Source organism: Alosa sapidissima, chromosome 18, assembly GCF_018492685.1.
Source record: "Alosa sapidissima isolate fAloSap1 chromosome 18, fAloSap1.pri, whole genome shotgun sequence".
NCBI lineage: Eukaryota > Metazoa > Chordata > Actinopteri > Clupeiformes > Clupeidae > Alosa > Alosa sapidissima.
In genome coordinates this window covers 9,332,007-9,358,320 of record NC_055974.1, presented here as the reverse complement: position 1 = coordinate 9,358,320, position 26,314 = coordinate 9,332,007, and the positions used below count along the sequence as shown (strand labels likewise).

Below are 26,314 nucleotides of genomic sequence, written 5' to 3'. Positions count from 1 at the left end.
AAAAGAGAAAATAGGAAGGTTTCTAACCAGATCCAGTCACCGAACAACACAATGTTTGGTAATCGAAAGGAAAGTATTTCCCAGAAACTCAGTACATCCCCTATGAGGGCGACTACTGAAATGCTGACGCCCTCAATTTTAAATGAGGAAGTGTCCAGACTTTGCTGAAGATGATACTAAGTACGCCCTCATATATTGTTACATCTTACAGTATTGCTTTCCAGTTCTCTCCAAAATCATTTGTTGTTGACTAAATAACCAAAATCAAACAGAAAAGACTAAAATAGCTTAAGTACATGAACATATATAAAATGGTATGAGATGCATGGCATTACTTTTCTTGACACATAGTCATGGCCCAATTTGTTGACACCTTAACAGCTCATTAAAGGAATGCTTCATTCCTCCTGAAAAGTGATGGCATTAGAAGTGAGTGTGAGTGTGTTTTTTTTTTTTTTACAAAGATAATAGCCCGGACTGATTTGTTGTTGCCCCTAAAAAAAGATGATAACATTTTGGATTATACTGGTGTTTCAAACTAGGTGTTTCACTTTAATTCATATCACAGATTTAAAGATTTTTGATATTGAATTCAGTCATTTAACTTATAATGAAGTTTTTAAACAGTCTTGGTTCTGTAAATGGAAAATAAATGTAATTTACATGTATCCATGCTCTATATTGAAGGAAGGATTATATTGGATTGGTTGTTGTGTTTCGATGTCAATAATCTGTCAGACTGTGCTCTTGAATTAGTGCTCCATCTAGTGGTGTAAAGTGATGAATATTCCTGACTAAATATCCAGTCCCATCAGTTGAGTTTCCATGGTGTCCATGGTATTCAAGTCAGAATGAATACATTTGCTGGGTGAAAGAGAACACAGTTGACACAAAACATGACATTTCAATCATTTAGTTGATCCTAAACATCTTGTGATCAGCACCCTTTTGTTATGCAATTGTAAGCTTTGGTAGCTCAAGGTGCATTTTACTGTATGATACCATACGCAAACAACCAGGGTTTCCCACTTCTACCTGTCTTTATCTATGATGTTCAGGACAATATGAATATATACAGAGAAAACCTTTGGTTAGGATATCAGACAAATAAAATTAGTAACACAAACATGTTTGTTATCATCTTGTGTATGCGATAAGAAGAATTAATTTAAAGGTGCAGTCAGCAATTGTGCTTACATCACAAGTTTATTTCTTAGCAGACATTTTGTCCAAAGCAACGTACATTATATAAAAATCAAGGAACAAACACCAGAGAGGTAGCTCACCCCCTATTCCCAGAGAAACTCCACACAGTGCACATTTTTGTTTGGGGGACATGCTACCCCCACTTTGTTTGATTACAGTTTTCGGAGCCTGGGCTGCCTAGTTTTTTTTGCGGGTTTTTTGTACAGTACTACTCATGGGATGGGAAGCTAGCGGATCGTAAGGAGATGTTCGCTGAATGTGACAAAATATGGTACGCGAACGGTTGCTGACTGGACCTTTAAGCTAAGTTGCACAGTTCTACACAGACACATAGCAGAACTATAACTACACAGCTTTCAGTGGGTACAGAGGATGGAACACAAACATTGCCTTTTGCATTGCATTTCCTGATTGCAAATAGTTAATTTATGCTTTTTATTATGGTAATTGATATTGCTGTAATGCTCATACACATATATTGACTCAATCAGTGGAGACTGATAGAAGTTCTTAGAAATGGTCCTCACAAATGTATTGAAATGAACTATAACATGGGACATCATTCCAAGCTTTCATAGGGTTGGCAGCTTTTGAGGAGATTTCTGCACAGTCTTCATTCCCTGCATTGTTAGGTTCACCAGGTGCCCAGTACCTATGAAAAATTCACTCTGTCAGTTGGCTGATTCAGTGATGTTTTCAAACAGATGCTTTGACCAAGAAAATCTACGCAGCTTTATGACATTTTTAGATAGCTGCAAACTATGGTAGAGGTAACAATGCTAATACTTTATGGTCAGTGGTGTGCCGTCTACCCATTTCCAGACACCCTCGTTGTCAGTATCTGAAAGTCCAATCCAGACATTCTTATATGGTAATAGGAATTTCTGTGAAGTTACAACAACATAAAAGACAATCTGTTATTCATGCTGTTTAGTCCAAAATCAGAAACCTTGGCCTGTTTGTGTCGTCCTATTTGCAATCAATTGCTGTCTATTTAGACAGTTATATAATATTGTAACATCAGTGAGTTGGTTACCGTTGTACAGTTGAATGAGTGTTCCCATAATGATCTGCAAGTGTGAATGGAATAATGTATACTGGTCTTGCAATTAAATGAGTGAGGTGTTCTCATGTTATTGTGTAATGTTTAGTCATATCTATAAATCATGTTGTGTCAATGTAACTACTGAGCCTCTTGTTGACAGATGTGTTTACCCTTAATAATGTGTTTTCATTTCTATCCTAGTGTTTACCTATTTTTGTCCTCCATTCAAATAAATGGCTTGGTAAAGCTGATAGTAAGTTTTGTTTCCCAACGCCTGTTACAATGTAGCAGGAGTATATACAATAGAATATAAAAACTAAACTACAACATGACCATATTTTACTGTACCTGCTCCTCTATGTCATTCACAACGATCAGGTCTGCCCCCATGTTTAAACAGCTGTCTCTGCTCTCCTGCCAGGATCTCTTCTCACTGCTGACTTTGTAGAGACTTGGTTTTCTGGCAATCCATCCATCTGCAAGTCTTGAATCTGTTGAGCAAGTTTGAAAGAATTTGAGACTTTATGACCAGAACACGGGTGTCATACTGATATACTCCTTCACTACACCTATGGGCAAAAAGTACAAATCGTGTGCTGTTCTTCCTTTCTTGAAATACCCTACCTTCCATGTCAGTTTTTGTCTGCATCTTCCTTCCTGATGATGGTATGTAATGGTAGGATTCATCAATTTATTATAGAGATATTGCTTATAACACATTGTCACAAACAACTGGAGGTGAATATATTTTTTCATTATTTTATTTTCCTTTTGTATCCAAAAAATCTGGATATGAAACCTGCGGGCCAGTATCATTGACACCCCTGGACCAGAGGCTTAATAAGGAATAAGCTAGGGTGGTAAGTAGGTAAGGTATATTTTCTGTATTACTTCTATACTACCATCATCTTAACAATGTCTCCACAGACGCTCAAACATGCAACGGAACACAGAAGCAGACTATAAACACAGCTCCCTAATTGTACATAATGAAATGTAAAACATATTCCACAGACTGTAAGTCATTACATTTTCCCTCACCTAATTTGGTAAGCAGCGTCTGAAGATTATCTCTCTCTCTGGTCAAGTTGTTGTAACTGGCCTGTAGCTGGGCTTTCTCATCAGACAGCATGGCGTTGCTAGTTTGCAAATCAGACTTCTCTCTGCTCAGATTGGTATAGTTGCTATTTAATTGTGACTTCTGTAAGATTAGATCGTTGTAACTTATCTGTAAGAGGTTTCTGTCATCAGTCAAGTTGTTGTAACGGGTCAGTACTTGGGACTTCTCTTGAATCAAAATGTTGTGACTGGTCAGCAAGAGGTTCATCTGTTTATTCAGGTTGCTGTAAATCGTCTCTGACTGGACTGTGTTGTGGGTCACATTGTTGTCAGCTGTTAGTCGTTGAAATGTCCCATCACTGTTGTCGTTATTGCAGTTATTGTGTGATTTGTGTGATATGATGACAATAAGTAGAATCACACACAGCACCCCCAAACACGCTGTAGCCAGCTTGAATCCTGGGGGAAGCATGCAGTGGCATCATTTGTACTGTAAACATACTGTGCTGTATGTGAATGAAAGTTCACCTGAAAGGTTCTCATTTCAATAAGCCTTAGAGCCAATGTGAACGGAGACCAGCTGGGGCAGTCTAGGGTGGAGTAATCACTCTCCGTTTTGGGCCCGTTAAACCGACCAAATGTGAAGGCAACTTTAGACTCATGTCCCCCACAGAGGACAGAATTAATTGCAGGTCTCAAGAGAGATACAATTCTGACTGACTGACTGATTAGTGCAGGCATTGGCTGCGTATAAGAGTGCCTCAATGGTGCTTATCTGTCTGTCATTGTATAAAGGCCACCCTCGGATAGGTGGTTGTGATTGGCCAGGCTAATTTTTGGCTGGGAGGAAATCAGTTTCAGTGTTACAGTAGATATTCCAGATCAACCAACCAAATGAGCTCGCTGATTTTAAAGGCTTTTCAGTCTCATGTCTTGAGGTAGTGTACTACGTATAAATTTGGGCTGTCAAAATAACTGATTCATTTCGATTAATTAATTTGAGGAAAAATAACTGATTAAAAAAAAAATAGCACAGATTCCGTATGACCTTTTATTTGACCCTGAGCCGTTCTAGTCAGTAACCATTAGACTGTAAAATGAAGGAGAGAGAAGAAAATGTGCTGCCTAGATCATTGATTGAAACATTTACTTTTAAAAAACGGCCTGATGGTGTTGATAACCGGAGTTCGTCACTGTAGCAAAAATTATATATGTGATTAATTTAGATTAATTAATCACAGAGTATGTAATTAATTCAATTAAATATTTTAATCGATTGACAGCCCTAAAAAAAATACAATTAAAAGAATAGATAGAAATGGCAATAGGTGTATGTTAATGAGTGCTTTGATAACACTCATTAACATTCAGAATCAGTACATTAATGGAATACATAAACACTATATCTAGTGTTATGAATGCAATATAGGCTACAATTGACAGTGAAGGTTGTTAATGAGCCACATGAATTAGTTGATGTATTTATAGATACCAAATTACCTTTCTTGCTATGTCTGCCTATGCCCATTTTGTTGAATATCTTACTGGTAGATATTTTGTCACCTTGGTCCCAGTAAGACCTGCCTTCTTCACTATTGTCCACATCCACAAGAATGTCCTCTGCCATGTCCACTTTCTATTAACCTCTCAATAACAAGTGATAGACCCAAATCTGTTTTGCCCTTTTATCAGTGGCCTGCGCAGGCAAAATGCGGACGTGGCATGTAAGAAGGAAGTCTGAGGGGTTACATGAGAGTATGTGCAACTGTGACCTTTCCAGTACTCAAGTGAGGCAGTTTGCTATCAATACAACTTCAGTGGGTCAAGTAAAAATCACAATATTGTACCTTAAATTCATCTTAATTTAGGTATTTAACTATTGATTGTAGCCTATAATGGTATGCAGTACGGTCATCTCTGATATGAGTGTTTGTGTGTGTATGTGTGTGTGTGTGTTTGTGTGTGTATGTATGTGTGTGTATGTATGTGTGTGTGTATGTGTGTGTGTGTGTTTGTGTGTGTGTGTGTATCTTTTTACTTGTTTGTGATGTTTCATCAGACAAGTCTGATGTCAAAACGTGTTGAATGAGTAAAAAGATAATTGGGAGCAAATACTGGTGTGCTGGACTTCTTTTATGTATCTTGTTATGCATGTGCATTACCATCCCATCATAACAAAGATATCCAAGAGAGAGGTTAATATTGCATAACTGCTTCCTCTCAGTTGAAAAAGCAATTGTACACATTTTGCTGAGCAAGCAGCTTCATGCTGAAAACACGGAAATGCGTTAACCCCTTGTAGCCTGAGAAGTGCAGCCTGCCTCAAAAGTCCTTCCTCTAATGACTCAGTAAAAAATAGATTTTTCTTGGTAATAAAAAATAACAATAACAAATAAAAACTCAATCCAAAGCACAATTTGTCTCAAATGATGCTTGTTGTCAATTTCTGTTGTGGAGTAATTTGTTTTTGATGGTGGATAATATTAGCTTTTTATAGCTTTTTGTTTTAATTAACCATAAATGTATCATTTAATAATACATTTAATATTTTTCGTATAAAGAACAGTATAATGTGTTTTGACAGCCATGACTCTCCCATAGCATCTATGATTATATCCTAATGACCAATGTCTACAATTCAATTCAATTCAAATCACTTTATTCATCCCCAGGGGGCAATTAAATGGCACAAAGAGCAGCATATTCCACCACACTCTGTTCATGAGGTCAGAATCCACAAAACACATTCCAAATCCAATATTTGCATTTAATTTATTAATTTAGCAGATGCTTTTGAGTACAAAGAGACTTACATGTCAATTAAATTACAAGGCTATATTCTCCCCAGAGCAACTCGGATTACAGTAAGTGCCTTGCTCAAGGGGACAACGGTGGAATTTAATTGAATGAAGCCGGCAATTGAATCCACAACTTTTCAGGCAACTGCATGCTAACCAGCTCCTTAACCACTACGCTATCATTGCCCAATATGATTCATTAACATACTTCATTCAAAGAAGAAGGCTGCCATTTATGACAGATTTCCAAAATGCTGCTCTGCACACTCTCGAATATATAGGCTAGTGTTCTTCAGTGAATATATAAACTTTATTACAGGCTCAAGGCCCACAGAAGACAATACTGTACACAGATCAATAAAACATCACACATTCATATATACACATTCTATACAGCAACAACAGAAGAATAGAGCTAATGAAGGCACAGATACCAGTGTTCCCATATTTTTGACATGTACCTCACAGAGCTACGACTTGGATCTACTATCTGAACAATAAGCTAATTCATGGATCGGTCCAGCCTGTTCATAAACTTGAAAGTGAGATTTCTCACCAAAGCCATGAAAGTAGTTAAACCCAGCCTACAGAACAGCTGGCTTGCCCTGGTACTTCTTGGTTTCTTCAAGAGAATCCTGAGACAGTCATTATAGGCTACTTTGAGCTTAAGCAGGCTCTCCTTCTTATATCTAACCCAGAGAGGAGCTGTGTAAAGAGGGGAGCAGTAAGTTCGAAACAGGTTGATTTTAACATCTGTAGTGCAGTGATGGAATTTTCTAGCCAGCATGTTGGCTTGGACATATAGCACTCTCCTTTGTCTGCTCATGTCAGCATCATCCTCCAGTGTATCTGTTAGGATGTGCCCCAGATATTTTGTGGTATTAGCTACTCCCAGCTCTTCTCCAGATAGATAGAAAGAAGGGAATTTAATGTTTAAATCATCTTTTGTTCTACATATCATAACCACACTTTTCTTTGCATTATATTTAATATCAAATTCTACCCCATAATCAGAACAGATATTAAGTAGCTGTTGGAACCCACTGCTGCTTGGTGATAGAATGGTTAGGTCGTCTGCATATAAGAAATGATTAATCAACATTTCTCCAACCATACAGCCGGTTTGGCAAGTCCCCAACTGCCTGGACAGGTCATCCATGTAGGCATTAAATAAGGCTGGAGATAAAATCCCCCCCTGCCTTACCCCATTACTAACATAAAAAGATGTAGATAGAGTGTTAGAGAGAATGCATTATGGGAATAGTGAGGCTATGTACATGAAATGTTAAAACAAACTATTTCCAGTCCCTGTTGGACAATTTTGCAGGTGTGGGGGACATGTAGAATTATAGTCAATGAACACTCTTTGGTAACACATATTTGCTAACATGAGAGAAAAAATATATATTTCCCAAATTATTGGACAGTTTGTATTGATGGCCATGCACAGGCTGTAGAGTTCAATGACTCTACTGTTTTCTGTCTGTTCTGAGTGATTTCAAATGCTGACGCCTGCTATGTTAAAATGCTGAGAGACAAGACTCTTGGCTTTGCTGACAATGAAAGATTGTGTGCACTGTTATGCTCAGTATGAGTATGAGAATAGGCCTTATCTTTATTCAATCTTGTGAGAAGTCATCAGGATTGTATAGTGTTTTGACATAGTGTTAGAATACTTTATACCATTAATAGGCCTACCATTTTCTCAACAATAACAACATGGGATCCTTGCCTGGCCTGACACAGAAGGCTTTGGACTTGGCAGACTGGGGGCAGGAGTTTGCACTGGCTATACGTAAATGGAGCTAAGACCCAAGACATGGTTATTAGGGCAGGAAGAGCCGCTAACATCCCCTGTCCTCCCTTACCTTTGATTGCTGGACAAAGAGACCATACCTTGAAACTTCTTGGAGTTCAGTTTTAATCAGATTTGTCCTGGGACGCTCATGTCAAATATATGATTTCTCGAGTCAGACCCAAGATTCATTATCTCAGTGCAGTGGCGGTTCTAGGATTTTTCTGAGACAGGGGCCATAAGGGGGCCACATCATACACTGAGGGGCCAAGAACCGGTCAACATCCATACACAGAAAATACCTTGTTCCGTAAGGCAGAGGCACGTTGTCTACGTGATATGCAGGACTATACGCGGTATACCCAAAGTCCTTTTAGGCAAGTCCCTCCACTCGACGGCCATATTGCAACGCTTTTTGGTCACTCATCGGGCTTCCTATTCGGCAGAAATGTGCATGCGCAAGGCTTCACGACACCAATCTTGCTCCAGCGGCGAGTTCACAACACATGATTGGCACGATGTCTTCACAACACACCATATGATTGGCTCAATGTATTCACATCACACCACATGATTGGCTCAATGTATTCACATGTTGACGTTTTGCCGAGGAAGGGGTGGGATATGTGTAGACAACGGCCTTATTGGCGTTACAAACTAGCCCCATGCATTTCTATGGAGGATTTTTTGAGTGCTGTGTCTCCTCATTAGAAAGTCTCTGGTATACCCACTTAAAAAGCATCACCATCTCAGTATACCCACTTAAAACAGACAAGGATAGGTATTATTATTTGGGGTTCATCACAGTATACCCACTACAGCTAACTAGACTACACCACAGCAGTAAGGTGCATACATTTCACCAGTCTTACCTTGTTCAAATACTTGAATGCTAAATGCTAAAAAACAAAAAAGCCAGTACAATTCTTAACAATTTTCCCATTTATTTATAATGTGCATTGAAAACACAATATAAAACTAAAATATAATAGACACTTCAGTGGAAATACATTGCTATTTTAAACAGAAATCATACATCATCATACACACATTTTTCGTTCAAAGTTTTACTATAACTGTTTCCCCTTTTGTTGATAAGAGAAACCACTTTCACTGCCAGTTTGCATACATTAAAACAAACACACACACACACACATCATATTTACACAATTTTTTCAACAACTATTTTTACAATGGTCTTATTTGGAATGGTCTTTGAAACCACCGTCTTGCTTCCAGTTAGAAAAGCCTGATTCTGATTTGAAGACTGACGATGGGTCATTTGAAAGCGAAAATTACGGAAGGGGTATAGCAAAACACTAAAGATGGAATATTCCTACCATTTGAAGTCTTTGTATCAGAAGTCATTGAGTGGCCTCTTCCTATTTCCGTGCTGCATTTTGCGGAATACCAGTTTAGGAGAGGTTGCACAGAACCATCTGCTCTAGAATGGGAAATGTCTGGAGAGAAGAAAATGAAACAAGTTTGAGTAAATTAATTGTTATTAACTTTCATAACCCACTGTCAACCTGGCGTTTCTAAAATGAATGACAAAATATGCTCACTGTAGTGGCAATAGGAAATAGCATCATACCATTAGGAGCAGCTATGCTTGGTGACTGGTGGTTCTGAAGTCTGTGGGTTGAAGTCACCAGCTCCTGCGCCATCCCAGTCTGTAGGTGAAACACAAATGCGTGTTTTACAAAATTCAGCATGTCGTCTGGCAACTGTAAGACCAGTTATTATTATTTAGACTTCCCTTTCGAATACAATATTCAAATTACTTGAAAAATTATATCCCGAGAAAAGTGGATTTTGAGGGGTACAGCTCCATAGACCTCCATGTATTCTGCACTCGTGGACGAGCGCCCTCATGTGGAACCACAGCAGGAACTGCAACCAGTTCAGAAACCGGAAGTTTTCCGAGAGTGGCAGTTCTCCCCTTATTAGACATTCTCTGCTGATACTTTCGTTAGCCAAATGTATCGGTTCTTCACGTTAGCGGATACTTCCGTGAGCCAAATGTATCGTTTCTTCACATTAGCAGAGACATTTCTGGTTAGCCAAATGTATTGTTTCTTTTACAGTTCACTGTTTGCTTTAGCTTTCAAGCTTCATAGGTGCATTACTGCCACCAGTTGTTTGGGAATGGAATTACATCTCTGATCGTCGTTCTCAACAAGTTTGACACTTATTGATGATTGATGGTACAGGGTCCAGTCAGGGGCCAATGAGATTTCAGATAGGGCCCGGGCCCCTGTGGCCCCGCCCCTAGAACCGCCCCTGCCTCAGTGTGGTCTCCCATCTGATGTTTTAAAACAGATCTGAGTTTCAACTCTTGGCTTTGGACTTGGCCACTACCAAAAGGTTCTAAAGCGCTATGCTCTAAAATCTTTGGCCACTGCTGCTACGGAACACATGCGTACTGGTCTTGGAATCTACAGAGGGAAGGATGTTGGGTGCAAAAACGAGGTTGAGTGCCTTGAAGCAGGTGGAGCTGGATCAAGAGAACCTGTAAATTGGTTTCCAGAGTCTCCATCATCGGCTGTAAAACACTAAAGTGCTAAGGCTTCTACCTTATTTCTACCTCTGGTCCCTCTAAGGGCTGATTCAGACTGCCTGCATTGCGTGAGCATGTTAGTTGCATGACGTGTCCATTTTTATTTCGGCTCCCATGTTAACAGGTTAGAGCTTGCACACTGCCTGTGTGACACACACGTCTCAGGCGCCGCTTTAGAAATAGGACCAATGCCTATTTTTCATGCGGCACGCAAACATGTTGGGAGCGTTTCCATTCAAAAGAAAAAGTGAAGAGATGTTTTAATACTGTAGGCAGAGGGGCCACCACAGCGTCAGACACATTTCTGGTGTGCAAAGACATAGAAAACGCCACGCAGCCACCACACAACTGACATGCAACAGAAGCGCCACGTTCAGGCCACACAGGCAGTCTGAATCAGCCGTAAGGGCTCCTCCACACTGCCTGTGTGGCGTAAGCAAAGGCGCAGGAGGCACGGGGGACGTGGGGGATATGTCCCCCACAGTGCTGAAGAGACGGCCGTCGTCCCCCTCACTTTTGATAAGGAAAAAAAGCCTTATAGGTAGGCCCTACGCTAAATAAATAATAACCTAGGCCTATAGGGTTTGCGCTAACTATGTAAAACTCCCCATTAACAGCATCACATCACTAACCACAGCCATCTACAGTGTAAGACTGCACAATCTCATATTCACTCTTGGATATCTGAAGCCAGTTTGTCTACTAACAACCATCATAAAATAATCCAGGCTACTTGCTTAGCGTAAATCCTCAAATTATTGCTGGGGTCTTTTGCAAAGCACAGCATCTTTATTTGAGGCAAGCTGGTAGGCTATTCGAGGCAGGCTTTTTACATTTCTAACCTGCATTTTGACATGTGTTTCGTTTGGAGCGGCATACCGGTAGGCTATCAAAAGCATAACATTTTCGGTTTGGTTTGGGATTTAATTTACTTTTTGACTGTTTGATTATATTGCGGAATGTTGAGACTGATGGGCACTGAAATCTGGGAGATATTTGATGGTTCACTGTTATGTTTCATGCAGTTGAAAAAGTGTCAGGATTGTAACATTGAAGTGAAACAAGTGCCGCTGTTTATTGCGAGACAAGGCAGACATTCATTGAATAGGGGTTGTGCTGTAGCCTAATAGAAACCTTTTTGCGTAGCCAAGTAGCCTAAATTGAGTTATTGTTTAATTATGCATGATTTAGTACTTACTTTATTAAATTCGTAGGCGCGCAACAATTGTGTTTAAATGTAGTAGCCTAGGCTTCAGCTTGGCAATTACCTCGAAAGGGACGGCAAGAGAGTGAGCTTGAGAACGTGTGTTGGAGACAGGAAAACGACTTTTCTTTGCCAACTGTAGGCTATTAATCCAACCAACAATATAATAAAATATTAAGAAGAGGTGTTATTTCATTGACTTAAATTGAAACAATGTCTTCTAGTACTGGTGGACTGATGGCAATTGTTGGTATAGGCAATTGTTACCCCATCTTGTATGGGAACCTGCCATTATTTGTCCGGCTATAAATAGAATCAATCCCGGGCATAATTTAAGGATTTATGGTAGGCCTAGCCTAGTCTCCTGCTCAACGTGACGTTAGCTGTTATGTTTATTGATAACAAACTCAACTAGCCTACTGATCAACTCGTTTTCACTAGCCTAACTATAAAATACAAGTCTATACCCAACGTTTTAGTTATAGTAGTTGATTATAAAGTCAACTTTCTGTTGCAATTTTCTGTGTCTGGACTGGTAACTTGTTAAGCCAACATGTTCTAACGTTGCATAAATATTAACTGCAAACACATAGTGGAGAGTTGATCTGGTTTATACCAGACAATTTAAGTATAGGCCTAACTAGGCTATTTGATAATGTAGTCTATGTTTGGATCATAGGCATGATGATTCATTCATGGCCTCATGAAATATCAACATCCCATGTTGCTTTTAGAGTATTCTACCACTTGCCCAAATAGTGTGAAATAAATCTAAAATAAATAAATAAAAGTAGAATTGCACATAGCAAGAAGCTGGTCTGAGGGCAGATCTGGCGTTGTGCTCATCTCACAGTTTTGACCATTTTTATCAAAAAATATTTTGAAAACAATCAATGGTATTATCTTAATATTCTGGCAAGTTTATGGTCGAAAGTGGGCCAGAGGTGGCGATCCGATATCTGGAAATCTGATCTCACTATGGGTTTGTGTTCACAATTTGGTCCCCCTCACTTTCAAAATATCTCCTGCGCCCCTGCTCCACACACAGCATGGTGGTGAACCCATGTGCTTCAGCCCAGTAGAGCAAGGGGAAGGTAGAATGCCTGATTATACCTGGACTGGCGTGCATGCAGAGGGGTGTTCCATGAACTCTGGATCTCCTGAGTGAACATCCACTGTAGTGGTTTTACAGTGTGTGCGTGTGTGTGTGTGTGTTTATGTGTCTGTGTGTGTGTGCATGCGTGTGAGTGTGTGTGTGCCTGTGTGTGTGCATGTGCGTACATGCCTGTGAGTGCATGTGTATTCTGTGTGTCTATGTTTGTGTGTATGCTTGTGTGTGTGTGTGTGCGTGTGTGTGCATGTGTGTGTGCTTGTGCGTGCATGCCTGTGCATACATGTGTACTCTGTGTGTGTGTGTGTGTGTGTCTGTCTGTATGTGTGTCTGTGTGTGTGCATGTGTGCTTCCGTGCGTGTTTGTGCATTTGTGTGTGTGTGTGTGAGTGCGTGTGTGTGAGCTCATATGGCTCCCCATGAACTGAATTCCACGAAACGTGGCATGCATTCAGAGGGTGTCAAAATGATCTTACACTTCAAATGGCAGCCTTTCGAAGCACGTCATGATGATGGGGGTGAGTGCAACTGGACGGAAGTCACTAAGGCTTGTTGCAGTGTGGTGTTTTGGCACCGGCACAATGGAGGTGGTTTTAATGCACACGGGGACAGCTGCCTGGGCTAGTGACAGATTTAATATGTCAGTCTAAACCTCAGTTAGCTGCACAGCACAGGCCCTGAGTACGCGTCCGGGGATACCATATGGGTCATGGGACTGATTCTCATCACAAAGATACTGTAGCATGTGCATATCACATGAAACTGCAGGACCTGCACTATCCAATGGTGCTGGTTGATAAATGGTTTGCATGATAAATAACATCACATTTGTCATATGTCACATTTGTCATACGTCATCTTTGCCTTTGTGTGTGTGTGAGGAATGGACCACTGCTCTGAGTTAGTTACTCTACTATGTTTGCGTACTGCCCCGTTTTTCAAATGTGTTATGTCTCTATTTAGAGAGGTTGCTCTATTTGTGTTCTAGATTCACACCATGCATGCCAGACATGGTGGTCTGTGGGGTTGAGGCTCTGATATGACAGCACAGGTCGGCTTTAGAAGAGTCATACAGCATGCATTAACCAGGACATGACACCACAACTGAAAATAGTGACACGCAATGCAGACGGATAAAATGTCTTTTATAGGTCACAAAATAGTGATTGATACAGCCACACAACATATTAAAGTAAACATAGAAAGGTAGCTCATACAGTATATAAAACTTTTTTTTAGTTTAGAAGGAGTTAACACGCTGTTATCATATGTGCTATACAAGTGGACATACAGTATAAACATATGCAGTGAATATAGATTCTACAGACTTTTTTCCAAATGGGCACACAACAACGTGCAATTCTATTTAAGGCTTATAGAATTACAATTGGTAACTAGTACTGAATTTAATTTACCTTTACATTTATCAGACGCTTTTATCCAAAGCGACTTACCTATGTCAGTTATATTACAAGAACTTGCTAGTGAAGCCTTGTTGAGCACAGAGGCTGCTTTGTTGGTGATTGTGTGTCAGCTGGTATGGTTCATGGTCGGTATTTGTTGAATGAGTTGAGTGAAATGCTCTTGATGGCTGTTCTGGTGGTGATGTTTGTTCCTGGTTTGATTATTATGCTTCTAGCTTTCCTTAGAGCCCGCATCAACGGGGCATAAACACTTTAGTGAAGCCTATTTGTTGCGCACAGAGGCTGCCTCGTTGGTGATTTTGTGTTGTCTGGTTTGGTTCGTTGTCAGTCCATTTGTTGGCAGAGGACCCATCATGAGTGTGGAGAGGATGGGGCGCTAGATACCACTGTTGAGCCTTCTGGAGGTATCGTGGGCCTATTTCAATGAATCGCCTATGAAGGAAGGTGCCTGCTTGATAACCCCAGAGAAATGCTCTTGAAGGCTTTTCTATAGGTGTTTTTGGTTTTGTGATTTGTAAGTGATTTTGGTTTTGACGGTAAATAGGCTTGGTTGTAGATGGGCCGCTGTGTGAAATACCCCTACCCTATAGGACCCAAAGTCCTTTTAGGCAAGTCCCTCCACTCGGCGGCCATATAGCAACGCTTATCGGGCATCCTATTCAGCAGAAATGCGCGTGCGCAAGGCTTCACTACACCAATCTTGCTCCAGCGACGAGTTCACAACACATGATTGGGAAGATGTCTTCACAACACAACATATGATTGGCTCAATGTATTCACATCACACCACATGATTGGCTCAATGTATTCACATGTCGACGTTTTGCCGAGGAAGGGGTGGGATATGTGTAGACAACGTTGCAAACTAACCCCATGCATTTCTATTGAGGATTTTTTGAGCGCTGTGTCTCCTCATTAGAAAGTCTCTGCCTATAGCACAATGAATTTAACATCTAGCCTGTGTATATTTGAAATTACAAGGGCCATTGTTCCCAGAACATCTCAGTGCCTTGCTCAAGGGCACAACGGTGGAAGCCAGGTACTGAACCCACAACTTTTCAGGCTACTGCTTGCTAGCCAAGCTCATTAGCCACTGCACTACCACCGCCCCAATTTGGCAAAATATATCCAAACGCAGATGAAATTATCTATATTGAACTACATTATCTATATTTTTTATTATTCTAAATATAACAGAGACTATATAACAGCAACTATATTTTGTATAGTAATATGAAGGCTAATAAGTAGCCCTATACCGACTTTGTATGAGCATTAGTTCATTGGTCCATTTTGTGTAAGACCAAAAGTGGACAAAACAAACATTCTTTTTTTTTTTCTTAAAGAAAACAACACACAGTTTAAAGCAAAAGTTGAATATGTCGCTTTTCAACTGTGGGTCATATGGGGGTGGTTTAGGTTGATTCCTGCTCATAAATTCCATAAACGTAAGTCCCATAAATGTCGACCCACGGAAAGGATTTGGAAAGTCAGCGAGCATGTCAAAATTTGCAGTGGGGCAGCCTTCATGGACAAACATGTAATCACTGGATAACTGGGCATAGACAGATGGGACCACACAACCTGTAAACACTGTTCACACTAAACTAAAGTGTTTTACTTATTCTGTAACCAACAACTCTTAGATAACTTATGCAAATAAATTGGTCTTGTGACAACAAAGATTTCAGCTATTCAGCCTTACACTTTGGTGTTAGGGTTCCTACAGATAAACCAACGTATTGCAAACGTTGAAAGTGTACAGAGAGTCTATAACAAGAAGAGTTTCTGAAGGTAACACACATCACCCTACTTCTGTTCCGGTAGCATCAAGTGGGCTGAAATGTATCATTTTATTTGAAAATACACAAGAATGGTGATAATGTGATGTCCTAAGCTAAAGAACAACTAAAGTAAACAAAGAGAAATAATAGAGTATATGATTTATGATAGTTTTTTATATAACCTAACCTATTTTACAGAAAAATAACACACTTGGACAGAGAGAGAGAGAGAGAGAGAGAATCATTCATCATTTGATATTCTATATAAATCTATCCCTGTAGCACTAGTAGAGTAAGGTGCATACCCAGATAGCAATTTCCTTTGGGCCGGATCCGCATAAAAGCCTTTAGATCCGCCTGTAGCGGACATACGGTATCTGGCTGTGGGCCAGATCTGCTCCTAAGATCTGCTAGTAATGCTGTTTTATCACCGGTTTACAGATTTGTCCCAGGTCCGATTTCGGCAACTCAACTGGAAGTCAGGAAATTTACGTTTAAAATACAAAACACTGATTTGGCCCAAACCTGTGATACGGATATGAGCCGAAGGACCATTTTTTTCACAGCAGACCCAGGTGGTAATGATATTAATTAAGGTGCTGATTCTGCTAAATTGACTGTCCTTTCCCTACTTCATTGTCAACTGCCTGCTAAAGAAAAAAAAAGGTAGGCTATTTTGGAATGGCACAAACTTAGAAACCATGGGGGTGCACTATGTTCCCATGGCCACTTCATTTCTACAGTAAGGCTGGAAAAGAAGATATAGTTGGCTCAATATTGATCATATGCTCGTTTCATTATTTTTATTATTACCTAACAGTGGTAAAAGTAGTCAATTGTTGTTTGTGTCAGATCAAACAGTGCTATGAGACAACCCCATATTCTTGCCACGCATGCAGAAGTCCAAGCAACTACGTTAATCAAGGATCTTTGGTTTGCGCACTATCAATCTTTTGACATGATTTGCCAGCCTGCCCAGATAGCAAACATACACTGGGACGGAACTGGGCCACAACTACCACAACGTCCAGCACGGATCTGCATAATGGACCTGATCCGGCGTCCAAACGCACATCGGTCCAAAACTGGTCTGGATCCGTTTGACGGATCTGGTTCCAATAAGGGCTAAGACTGGCCCAGTTCCGTATGATAGTCTGTGTTACTGACGTGTTCCAGATCTGCTTATCATATGCACAGGGATTAAAGTGAAAAAAAATCGTTTGACTGAACTTTTTTCAGGCCATAAGTCATACGTTGTTCTTATCTACCTATAGAGATAGCACCCCTTTTGCGGTCGCGACCTATTGGTTTTTAATGTACAAAAAGATGCAAACAGCAAAGTAAAGGGAGTATTCGCCTTATTCACACGGCGGCCATTGTTTAAACCAAAACGAGGCTACAGGGTACACTTACTATAAAATTAATGCCACCTACAGGTGAATGCATAGAACATAACAATCCTATGGTTTGTGTACCCTGTAGCCTCGTTTTAGCCGCCAATGGCCACCATGTGAATAAGGCGAATTGAGAGTGTTTTTGATTGAGATTGAGTTTTCCTGATGAACAAAAATATATTTTAGTACCATCCCATTGCTGGCCATTGCTGATTAGCCATTGCTGTTCTTTTCTACTGCAGCAATATTGTAGAAAGGCTTTAACACACTCTTATTTAATTACTTCAGGCCAAAAGTGTTTAAAGGGGAGATTTTTTTCTTGTTAATATGCAATTCTACACCAAGTAAAATCTATAAAATCAAGTTTGCAAGACTTCCCATTTCCTCATCAAAGTAACGAATCAGAACATTCTAGATATTGTTCATATTTCCATTTGTTGCCTCATCCGCATTTAATGAAAACATGGTAATTTTGAGTTTTACAGACAACTCAGTTTTCCAATGAGCAGCAATACTGTGTGTGCTCATGCAGGAGGTCTGCGCATTTGATAACGACAATCTGGAGACGGTGCTTTTGTCTTCAGCAACAGATTGTATAAGGTTGACAAAAGGGTTGCGATATGGTGAGGGACAGGTCGTGTTGCGCTATGAAAGAACATGCGTAGCCTACTTTCTAAACGTAAAAACGGTCAGCCATAGACGTAGCCTACCTCTGTCGTGGTGGCTACAGTAGTTGCACCAGGTAGGGAAGATGTCCTGAAGTGCACGAACGTTAACCTTATGGCGGTCTTCTGATTGGTGGCATGCTAAAACGTTTTCATATTGCATCCATAAACAATTTTCTTGCAGCGAACCGCGCAAAAGCAAACCCCCGGCGCTTTAATTTCTTTACACCATGGCTTGTTAGTTCTCCCCCGTTTCCAACAGCTGCCCATCTCCATTTATTTTTTAACTTTTGACACCTGCCTTCCTTTAGCAACAACGCATCCATGACAGCTAGTGGCCTTGCCAAATAGACGCACACAAATCATGACGCTAATATGCGAGGTTCTGGTAGGCCTACTGGTTATGGTTTTGTGCTATAAATGAATAATATTTTATAGCAAAGTTTTAAGTTGATTATTTTAATTGTATGGTTATTTTTTGTCAACATACACTCACAACCTACTGTCGTTAAAAGTGAGGCCTAAGCAAAATAGGCTACAAGGCTGTCTGTGCGTCACAAACAGACTGACCCCCTTACTCAACAGTTCGTGATGATGACAGTGATATTATTATTTTTTTTATGCTAACACGCTCAGTCAAAACCTTCCGTCGCAAATTGTGAAAAACATTGTTGTACATGTCATAACAGACGGGATAATAAATTGCATAGGCTACGGTTTATATTGCGTCGCTTTACACATAATGTTAGTTGCATTGATTAAAAACTGTAACAATAATAGTAGCCTACATCGGGTGGCATAGAAGGCTATCTGTTCAAGTCATAGGTGACACCCAAAATGAATGACCTCCCCTGACAAGAGTTCGCGATAGTAAGAAATTGTCTACATTGATGCACGGAAAGAACACAGCCTACGCTTCTTCTCCGAATTCGCACATAGAGCTCACAATATCATATCCAAAAAAGTTAAACGGATTGGCCAACCTCATCAGCTGTCTCTAATGTGTCACTATAATCCAACTTTTAGACCGTTATAGTCCTCCATATGTGTTCTTTGGAAAAGCAAAGGTGATAGCCCCCCCCCTCCTATTTTTTTTCTCATCGGATCTGCATCGATCTCAAATATGACATTTCTAAAATCAAAATGACGGAAATCCGTCCTATGACGGAGAACTTTAATCCTTGACTTCGCCATCCTCTCACTCTTTAAACCAAGTGAGACCATCTTGGCATCCCCTGAGTGGTAATCCTCCTCCTTGAAATGCGCGCTGCATATTCTCGAGAAGGCGGTGACAGAGCTAGCTGAAAAATCTGCCCACCTAACCTTGACAAATTGCACCTAGCTTCGGAAGATCCCTTTGTCCTTGGGGAAGCAATGGACCCTAAGTCCAGTTTTGCTGGAGTTCTTGCACCTGGCACAAACACAGTAGTAAACCATGTTATCTATTTATTTATATATCTACTCTCTCCCTCAGCTATCTATGTTATGATGCTATGCTATCTCTCACTACTATCTATCTATGCTATCTCTCTCTCTCTCACTATCTATCTCTATCTCTATCTACCTCTATCTATCTATCTATCTAGGCTATCTCTATCTTTATATTTACTTATATATCTGACACTGTTACTCTCTCACTAGCTGCTACTCTCACTAAGTTAATCGTCGTCTCTCTCAATGGTATCAAGGCGGCCTTTCCTCTTTCGTCCCACAATGAGTACCTCATGTGACGTCATGGAATGCATTGTGGGAGAAATAAGAATGATCGCAAACCTGTTGCTAACCGCTAAAATATCACCTACTTTTCCTTATTATATTTCTTTTTTGTGATACTTTACAACATCAAATACAATGGATAATTGTTTAAATGTTTATTACCAACTAGAAAATTGCCAGGAAAGACAAAAAAAACCCCAGCACCACAGGCTTTAACTTGAGCAAAACAGCCATCACAATAACTAGCCTATTTTGGAAAAAACAGTGATAACGCTAACAGGATCACTGATGATAAAAAAAAAAAAAAGTGACTTAGCCTATTTTCAAAAAGGAATAAATGGCTAATGTTTATTTTGTGTTGTTTTAGATTGACCATGGAGATGACTGAGGAAGACTGAATATCGATGGGAACAGTGGAATTAACACGACTTAAACTTTGTCTGGGATTGCACTACAGCCAGGTTGTTGAATAAAAAAAATAATAAGACACTTATTTGTAAAAAAAAATTTTTACCCCCCTATTGTGTTTGTAGCCTAGCTTATGTTTATTAGTTGAGCTGTTGGGAAAACGTTACGAACTTTAGCCTGGGTGAACCTATAACGAACCTGTTAGCAAATGTCTTTTTCAGGATAATTAATTACCAATCACATTTCACATGTCAAATAAAGCCAGCTGATATCTGATAAACGGGTCCGTACCACACACAATAAGCCGACCCGTATTGCATATGATAAGCAGATCTGGAACACGTCAGTAACACAGACTATCATACGGAACTGGGCCAGTCTTAGCCCTTATTGGAACCAGATCCGTCAAACGGATCCAGACCAGTTTTGGACCGATGTGCGCTTGGACGCCGGATCAGGTCCATTAGATCCGTGCCGGACGTTGTGGTAGGTGTGGCCCAGTTCCGTCCCAGTGTATGTTTGCTATCTGGGATCAGTCAATGTTGTGCCCTTGGGCGCTTGATTCCTGGCCTTGTCCAAGGTAGTAGCCCTTATCCCTTAGTAACTGGAAGCATTGTGGGCCTACACACCCTGTCCCACCACCACCGCCCCTACCTACCCCAGCTCGCTAAATAATTCAGTGGAAATGCATGGATTCCAGTTTCTTCCAGTAGCAGCAACTGGAATCCATGCATTTCCACTGAATTATTTTTGGAATCTGATCCCTTATCATACCTGTTCATTCTTACTCGTTGCTTGACTTATCGTGACTAAATTCAAGATGGCTGCAAACGCTAAACTTCGTGAAGATACTGTCTGTATAAATCGTCTTGTAAGTAAACTACCAGTGCTTTTTCAAAGTTCTCAATGTCTCGTTTTAAATGTCAGGGCCCTCGGAAGTCTACCAATGAAGTGTGGAGATACATTGAGCCTCGTAAATGGGTGTAAAACAGTGATTTATTTGCATGGCTAGCCCGATGCCGAAGCACCACTATTGAAAAAGCTGTTGGTAGCATCGGCTAACTAGCGCCAAATTTTGGAGTGCAGGGGACAAGCCGAGATGGGCTATGAGACATACGTTCACACTCGGTATCATGTTTCAATACACTTTAGGTCAATATCACACCGGAATTCTCCTTTAACGACAGACATAGAGCTACTTCTGTGATGGTAGGTCGGTAGCATAGACTGTAAAAAATAGGTCGGTAGGTCAGTAGTTGTAGACCGCATAAGTGAATGATCGATAAATGAAACGCCTGCATTAAACACTACGCCAAGAACCAGTCACTTCCCAGGGATATCGGTGAACATTTGAGAAAGACCTTAGTTTGTCATCTAACGTCCATGATCAGTCATACTGATAACGTTATTTTTCAAGCTGACGCAAGTTAATAACATTCACACCGCATATTTAAATGTGTAGTTAACATTAGGTAGGCTGTGAAGTTTATTGCACACATATGTAATTAGTATTACTAGTGGTGTTGAGTGCCTGATTAGATGCTTTGTAATGTTGTAAAATTGTCTGACTAACTTTATTGTAACTTTCCTTTTTGCAGGTAAGATATGGGTGATGGCTGAATTTACTGGAGGTGGCGGCAAGATGGTCTACATTAGTCTGCAAGCAAGGGAATGCCTACGTGAAGTGGTTTGGCTGGGGTGGTCTGAGGTGGCATGTCCTCCCCCTTTCTCCAAGTCCTGACATCCATCTCCCTGACATCATCACCCACCGTCACTGGATCAACCTGAAGCCCCTTATACATGGGACATGGCACAGCACCACTACGTTCTGAAAACACATGACTTTCAATAACTTGCATGGCACCAAGAAAGGTCTGCCGCTGCTCTGAACCTTCTGTTAATGTGACATCATTCATACTTGAGGCTGTACACATCCCTTTTTTTCTATTTTCTTTATTGATGTCACCCAAACTTCAACTTTCTGTATGCCCCTGAACTCACACAAATTGTAAATTGCAATGCGCCATTTAACCAGTGGTGTAGTCTAGTTAGTTAGTTGTAGTGGCAACCCCAAATGTTATTAAATACGTATCCTTGCCTATTTTAAATGGGAGATAATGATGCTTTTTAAATGGGTTTACTGTGTAGTCCTGTGTATCACGTAGACTATACCATACCGCGGTCATTTAACTGCCTTGGTATTTAAGTCAGAGGCCATTGCTTAGTATTTAACTGTAGCCTACACAAAGATGTAGACGTTACAAGAATATTAATATCAGAATAATTATTGGTTGATACTGAATCAATATTGAATGTTTTTTTTTTTAATTTCTTTTGTGTGATATATCATTCAGAATGCTGCAACATGACTGGTCTTCTATCAGCCAAAGAGGACACATCGTAACTCCTCTCCTAGTTACTCTCCATTGGCTCCCTACAGTAGCCAGAATTAAATTTAAATCTCTCACTTTGGCCTATAGGACACTGACTGGATCTGCTCCTTGTTATTTTAATTCAATGATCAAGATATACATCCCCAACCGCCCACTGCGGTCTTCTGATGAGTGTCTGTTGTGTCAACCAGTCTTAAACGCTAGGTCAAATTCAAGACTTTTCCTCAGTGGTTCCATGTTGGTGGAATGAGTTGCCCAGTGCTCTTCGTTCTTGTGATAGTTTTTGGTCTTTTAAGAACTTCTTATACATTATGGTTTGTATGCAGTAGTACTGTTTTATTTTCATTATAGGCTGTTGATTAATTTGACATTGTTTATTATTGATATTCTCCTTAATGTAGTCTTACCATGTTATTGTTATTATATTATTGATTGAATGGGCATTATTATTTATTATTGCTTTCCCCCTTCATTTTCATTGTTTATTTCATTAGGCTATTGATTGACTGTTTTAAGTATTATATTGTTTTGTATTTGTTAAGGGTAACCATAACCATCATCATCATAATGTGGTATTTTCTTATGCACTTGAAACAAAGAATAAAAATGTTTCTTTAAACGTAGTACCACTTTAAACACATCACACACTGAACAGCAAAGTAGCTTCCTGATTATGTGTAAAAATTTTACAGAGTATCCTGATAGTAGGTCCATGTTCTCATATTTTTACAGCTGACATGAAGGCTGCAATATTACATTTTTGATTTATAATGGAGCACCCTCTCTGGTGAAAGACTAGCAAGCCTGTGGTAGAGGCATACGATTACAGACATATTGAGAGAGCCTATCAATGAGTTGTCACAGTTTTCAATTTAGACGTATTATTTTGAAATGATGTACGTCTACGGGAGGATTTACACATCACTGGCAAGACCTGATCAAATCATACCAATGCAAAATGCTTCTCCAGCAGTGCAATCGCAGGTAACAACGATACCTTAACGCATTTTCAGATACCGCTGTTCTGAGCATACTAAGCAAATTGGCCATTTGTAACTTTGAATCCCTCCTCACGTTAAGCTATGGTCCAATAATGTGTTCACTAAAACACAAGTAACGTTATTTGTCGGGCTGATTCATAAATGGGCATACCGAGGTTGACGACCTAGCAGGCTAGGTGGCGTTTATTGCCATTCGCAAAACTAAGCAAGAGTTAACGTTAATGGAACTTAACATCGCCTTCTCCAGTGACAAAGTGTATTCAAATGAAGTTGCAACGATGATGGCGGAAATCACTGGTTACGTTAAACCATTTGAAACAAGTAGGACTGTAAATGATGGTGACTATGGCTAATGTCACTTCGGATCAATATAGCAGAGCCCTTTTACATTACCTATCAACTAGCTAATACTAGCATGATGTAGCATGCTATGAGCTAATATACTTAGCATCTACGAAAGAACAGCATATCTTTTTTCACAAAGAATCTGTCACAACTAACAACGATGTCTCTTACAAACAACTACACAATGTATGACTATCAATATGTATTTAGTCAAACTGTGATAAGATATAGCCTGATGATAATAACAGCAACACTTATTTAGGTTAGATTATGTGTCGAAATCAGGTGTCGTTAAAATAAGTGAGCGATGACGTGGTAGTGTCTGCAGCCTAGACGGTAAAACATAATAGACAAAGCGTCTTGTCTGCAGCCAGCCAGCTGTCAATCATATGTGTAAACACGCCCTTTTTAGATTTGTTAATATAACATAACAAATTATCGAATAAAAAGTTGTTGATACAAAAATAGTTTTAGATGAGAAAAGTGACACGGAAAGTTGGCTACTTGGCCATTGAAATACATGGGGATGGGCGGAGTTACACATTGTACTGCAGCCAGCCACCAGGGGGCTCTGGACTAACGCTCGCATCACTCTTAACAGACGGCACACTGTCCAGTTCTATATATACAGTCCATGCGCGCTACCGGTCGGGTGCGTCGAGTATGTAGAAGCCCTTAGCGTTGTTTGAGCTCTCAAGGCGCTAGTCGCTGCCACTGTGCAGCAGTCTTTAGAACATACCTGTCAACACTCCCGGTTTTCCTGGGTTTCTCCCGTATTTCAAGGTCATCTCCCAGCACCCTCTCGTTTTGTTATTTCTCCCGGAAAACTCCCGTAATTTGCATGGCCATCAAACTTCATTTTAAAATCATTGATCCATTCAGGTTGCCAGATTGTGTATGAAATACACCCTACACATACACGATCACTTAGTTTCAATTTCAACCATTTTGTCATAGGCTAAAACCTGGCAACCCAAAACCCAAATAAGGAAGCGGGTGCCGACTGCGCAGCCTGAGTCTCGTCGTAAGCAAGCGGGCTAGTTGAATGGCCTACTCCAGAACTAGCTGTTGTGAAATTGTTGGGAATTTAATTGATTAACACATCACATAAACTGTTATTGAGTGTTGTTGATACACTGAACTTGTGCCCTCGGAACCAAATCTGACAGCAAGCAGCTTTGGAGTTTTGGAAGTAAACTGCAGGCAGGCAGCTGGCGGATACATAACATGCGTAAGGTAAAAGCAACGACACGTGTAGGAAACGTATTAAATATGCAAACACAGATCCGGTATAAACACTGCCTATGGCAGCGATCCAACGTGTCCTTGTATTGAATCAAAAACGGCGCCGGCCGCGGAGCCGTGTAGTCCATGTTGCTCCATAGCTCTTTTTTTGTTGCTGTTGCACAAGTTATTCCGAAAGCTGGAAAACAGTGTCACCTTGTGCAAGCTCACCACGTCCAGCAAAATGTCAAGTTCCTCTGACGAGAAGCTTGGTGCCCTTTTTTTACGTTGCTTCCCCACCATAGCCTACTGTAGGCTATCTAACTCTCTCTCTGTTCATTGTCGATAGGTTGCTTTTTATTGAAAACATTAACCAATGGCAATCAATACCGCATTAAACAGAAGTAGGCCTAACTGCAGCTGCTTGCCAATCAATTCTAATTGTAAGGTACCTTACCATTAATATAAAAGTGTATTACATAATTTTTAGAAGTCGTTAAACCCATCAAGAAGCGGCACAAGTGGCACAACGGGATAAGGAGGGTGGATGATTACCGAGGGATACCCGGTTAGTCTACCCGTCATAACATATCGTGTCAACATATTACTGCCAATTTGATAATTTAGTTAATAGTTTATATTTTACGGATAACTTAAACTATGTTAAAATAAATGTTACTCGAATCATTTGAGGAATGTTTTATTTGCATAGAACGTGTTGTCTTTCTTAACGCCGTCATGCACCTTCGCGTGAAGTAGAAAATCGATTCCTGAGCAATCGATGCCAACTAATTCAGCACCTTCACTTGGGACAGTGCCTTTGTAACGTCGAACGTAAGAGGCAGCGTGTTCCTAAGGGACACATCGGGGAATACACTTAGGAACATAAACAACTTTGGAAAAATATATCTTTTGAGTCTTCTTAGCGCGCTAAGAGTGAGCGTTATCGGGGAACCGGCCCCTGGGACCAGTGGCGTAACTAGGTGCAGCAAGTGCAGTCGCACCAGGGCCCGTGACCTCCCGGGGCCTGTCGCTACCCCCGCCCTGCCTCCTTTTTTTTTTTTTAGAACTTCACCATTAAGAATCAAACTATCAAATAAAAACGGCTAAATCAAATTACCATCTTGTCGTCATACTGTTTCGCCAGAGTATCTTTCTTTCTCATCTTTCACATCGTTGACGA

At 40.3% G+C, this 26,314-nt stretch overlaps 1 protein-coding gene across 2 annotated transcripts; it reads right to left on the bottom strand.

Annotated features, from left to right (window-relative positions):
* Positions 1 to 1,187: 1,187 nt before the first annotated feature.
* LOC121689751 (CD209 antigen-like protein A) lies at positions 1,188 to 4,949 on the bottom strand. 2 transcript variants are annotated; one of them, XM_042069846.1, is made up of 5 exons: positions 4,811 to 4,949; positions 3,293 to 3,769; positions 2,600 to 2,742; positions 1,993 to 2,090; positions 1,188 to 1,858 (listed from the first exon to the last, which is right to left on the bottom strand). In XM_042069846.1, the coding sequence occupies exons 1-5, from the start codon at positions 4,935 to 4,937 to the stop codon at positions 1,717 to 1,719; spliced, it is 987 nt and encodes a 328-aa protein (XP_041925780.1). In that variant the 5' UTR covers positions 4,938 to 4,949; the 3' UTR covers positions 1,188 to 1,716. The 2 variants fall into 2 exon arrangements, with proteins under 2 accessions (XP_041925780.1, XP_041925781.1); XM_042069847.1 differs by lacking the exon at positions 3,293 to 3,769.
* Positions 4,950 to 26,314: the final 21,365 nt, after the last annotated feature.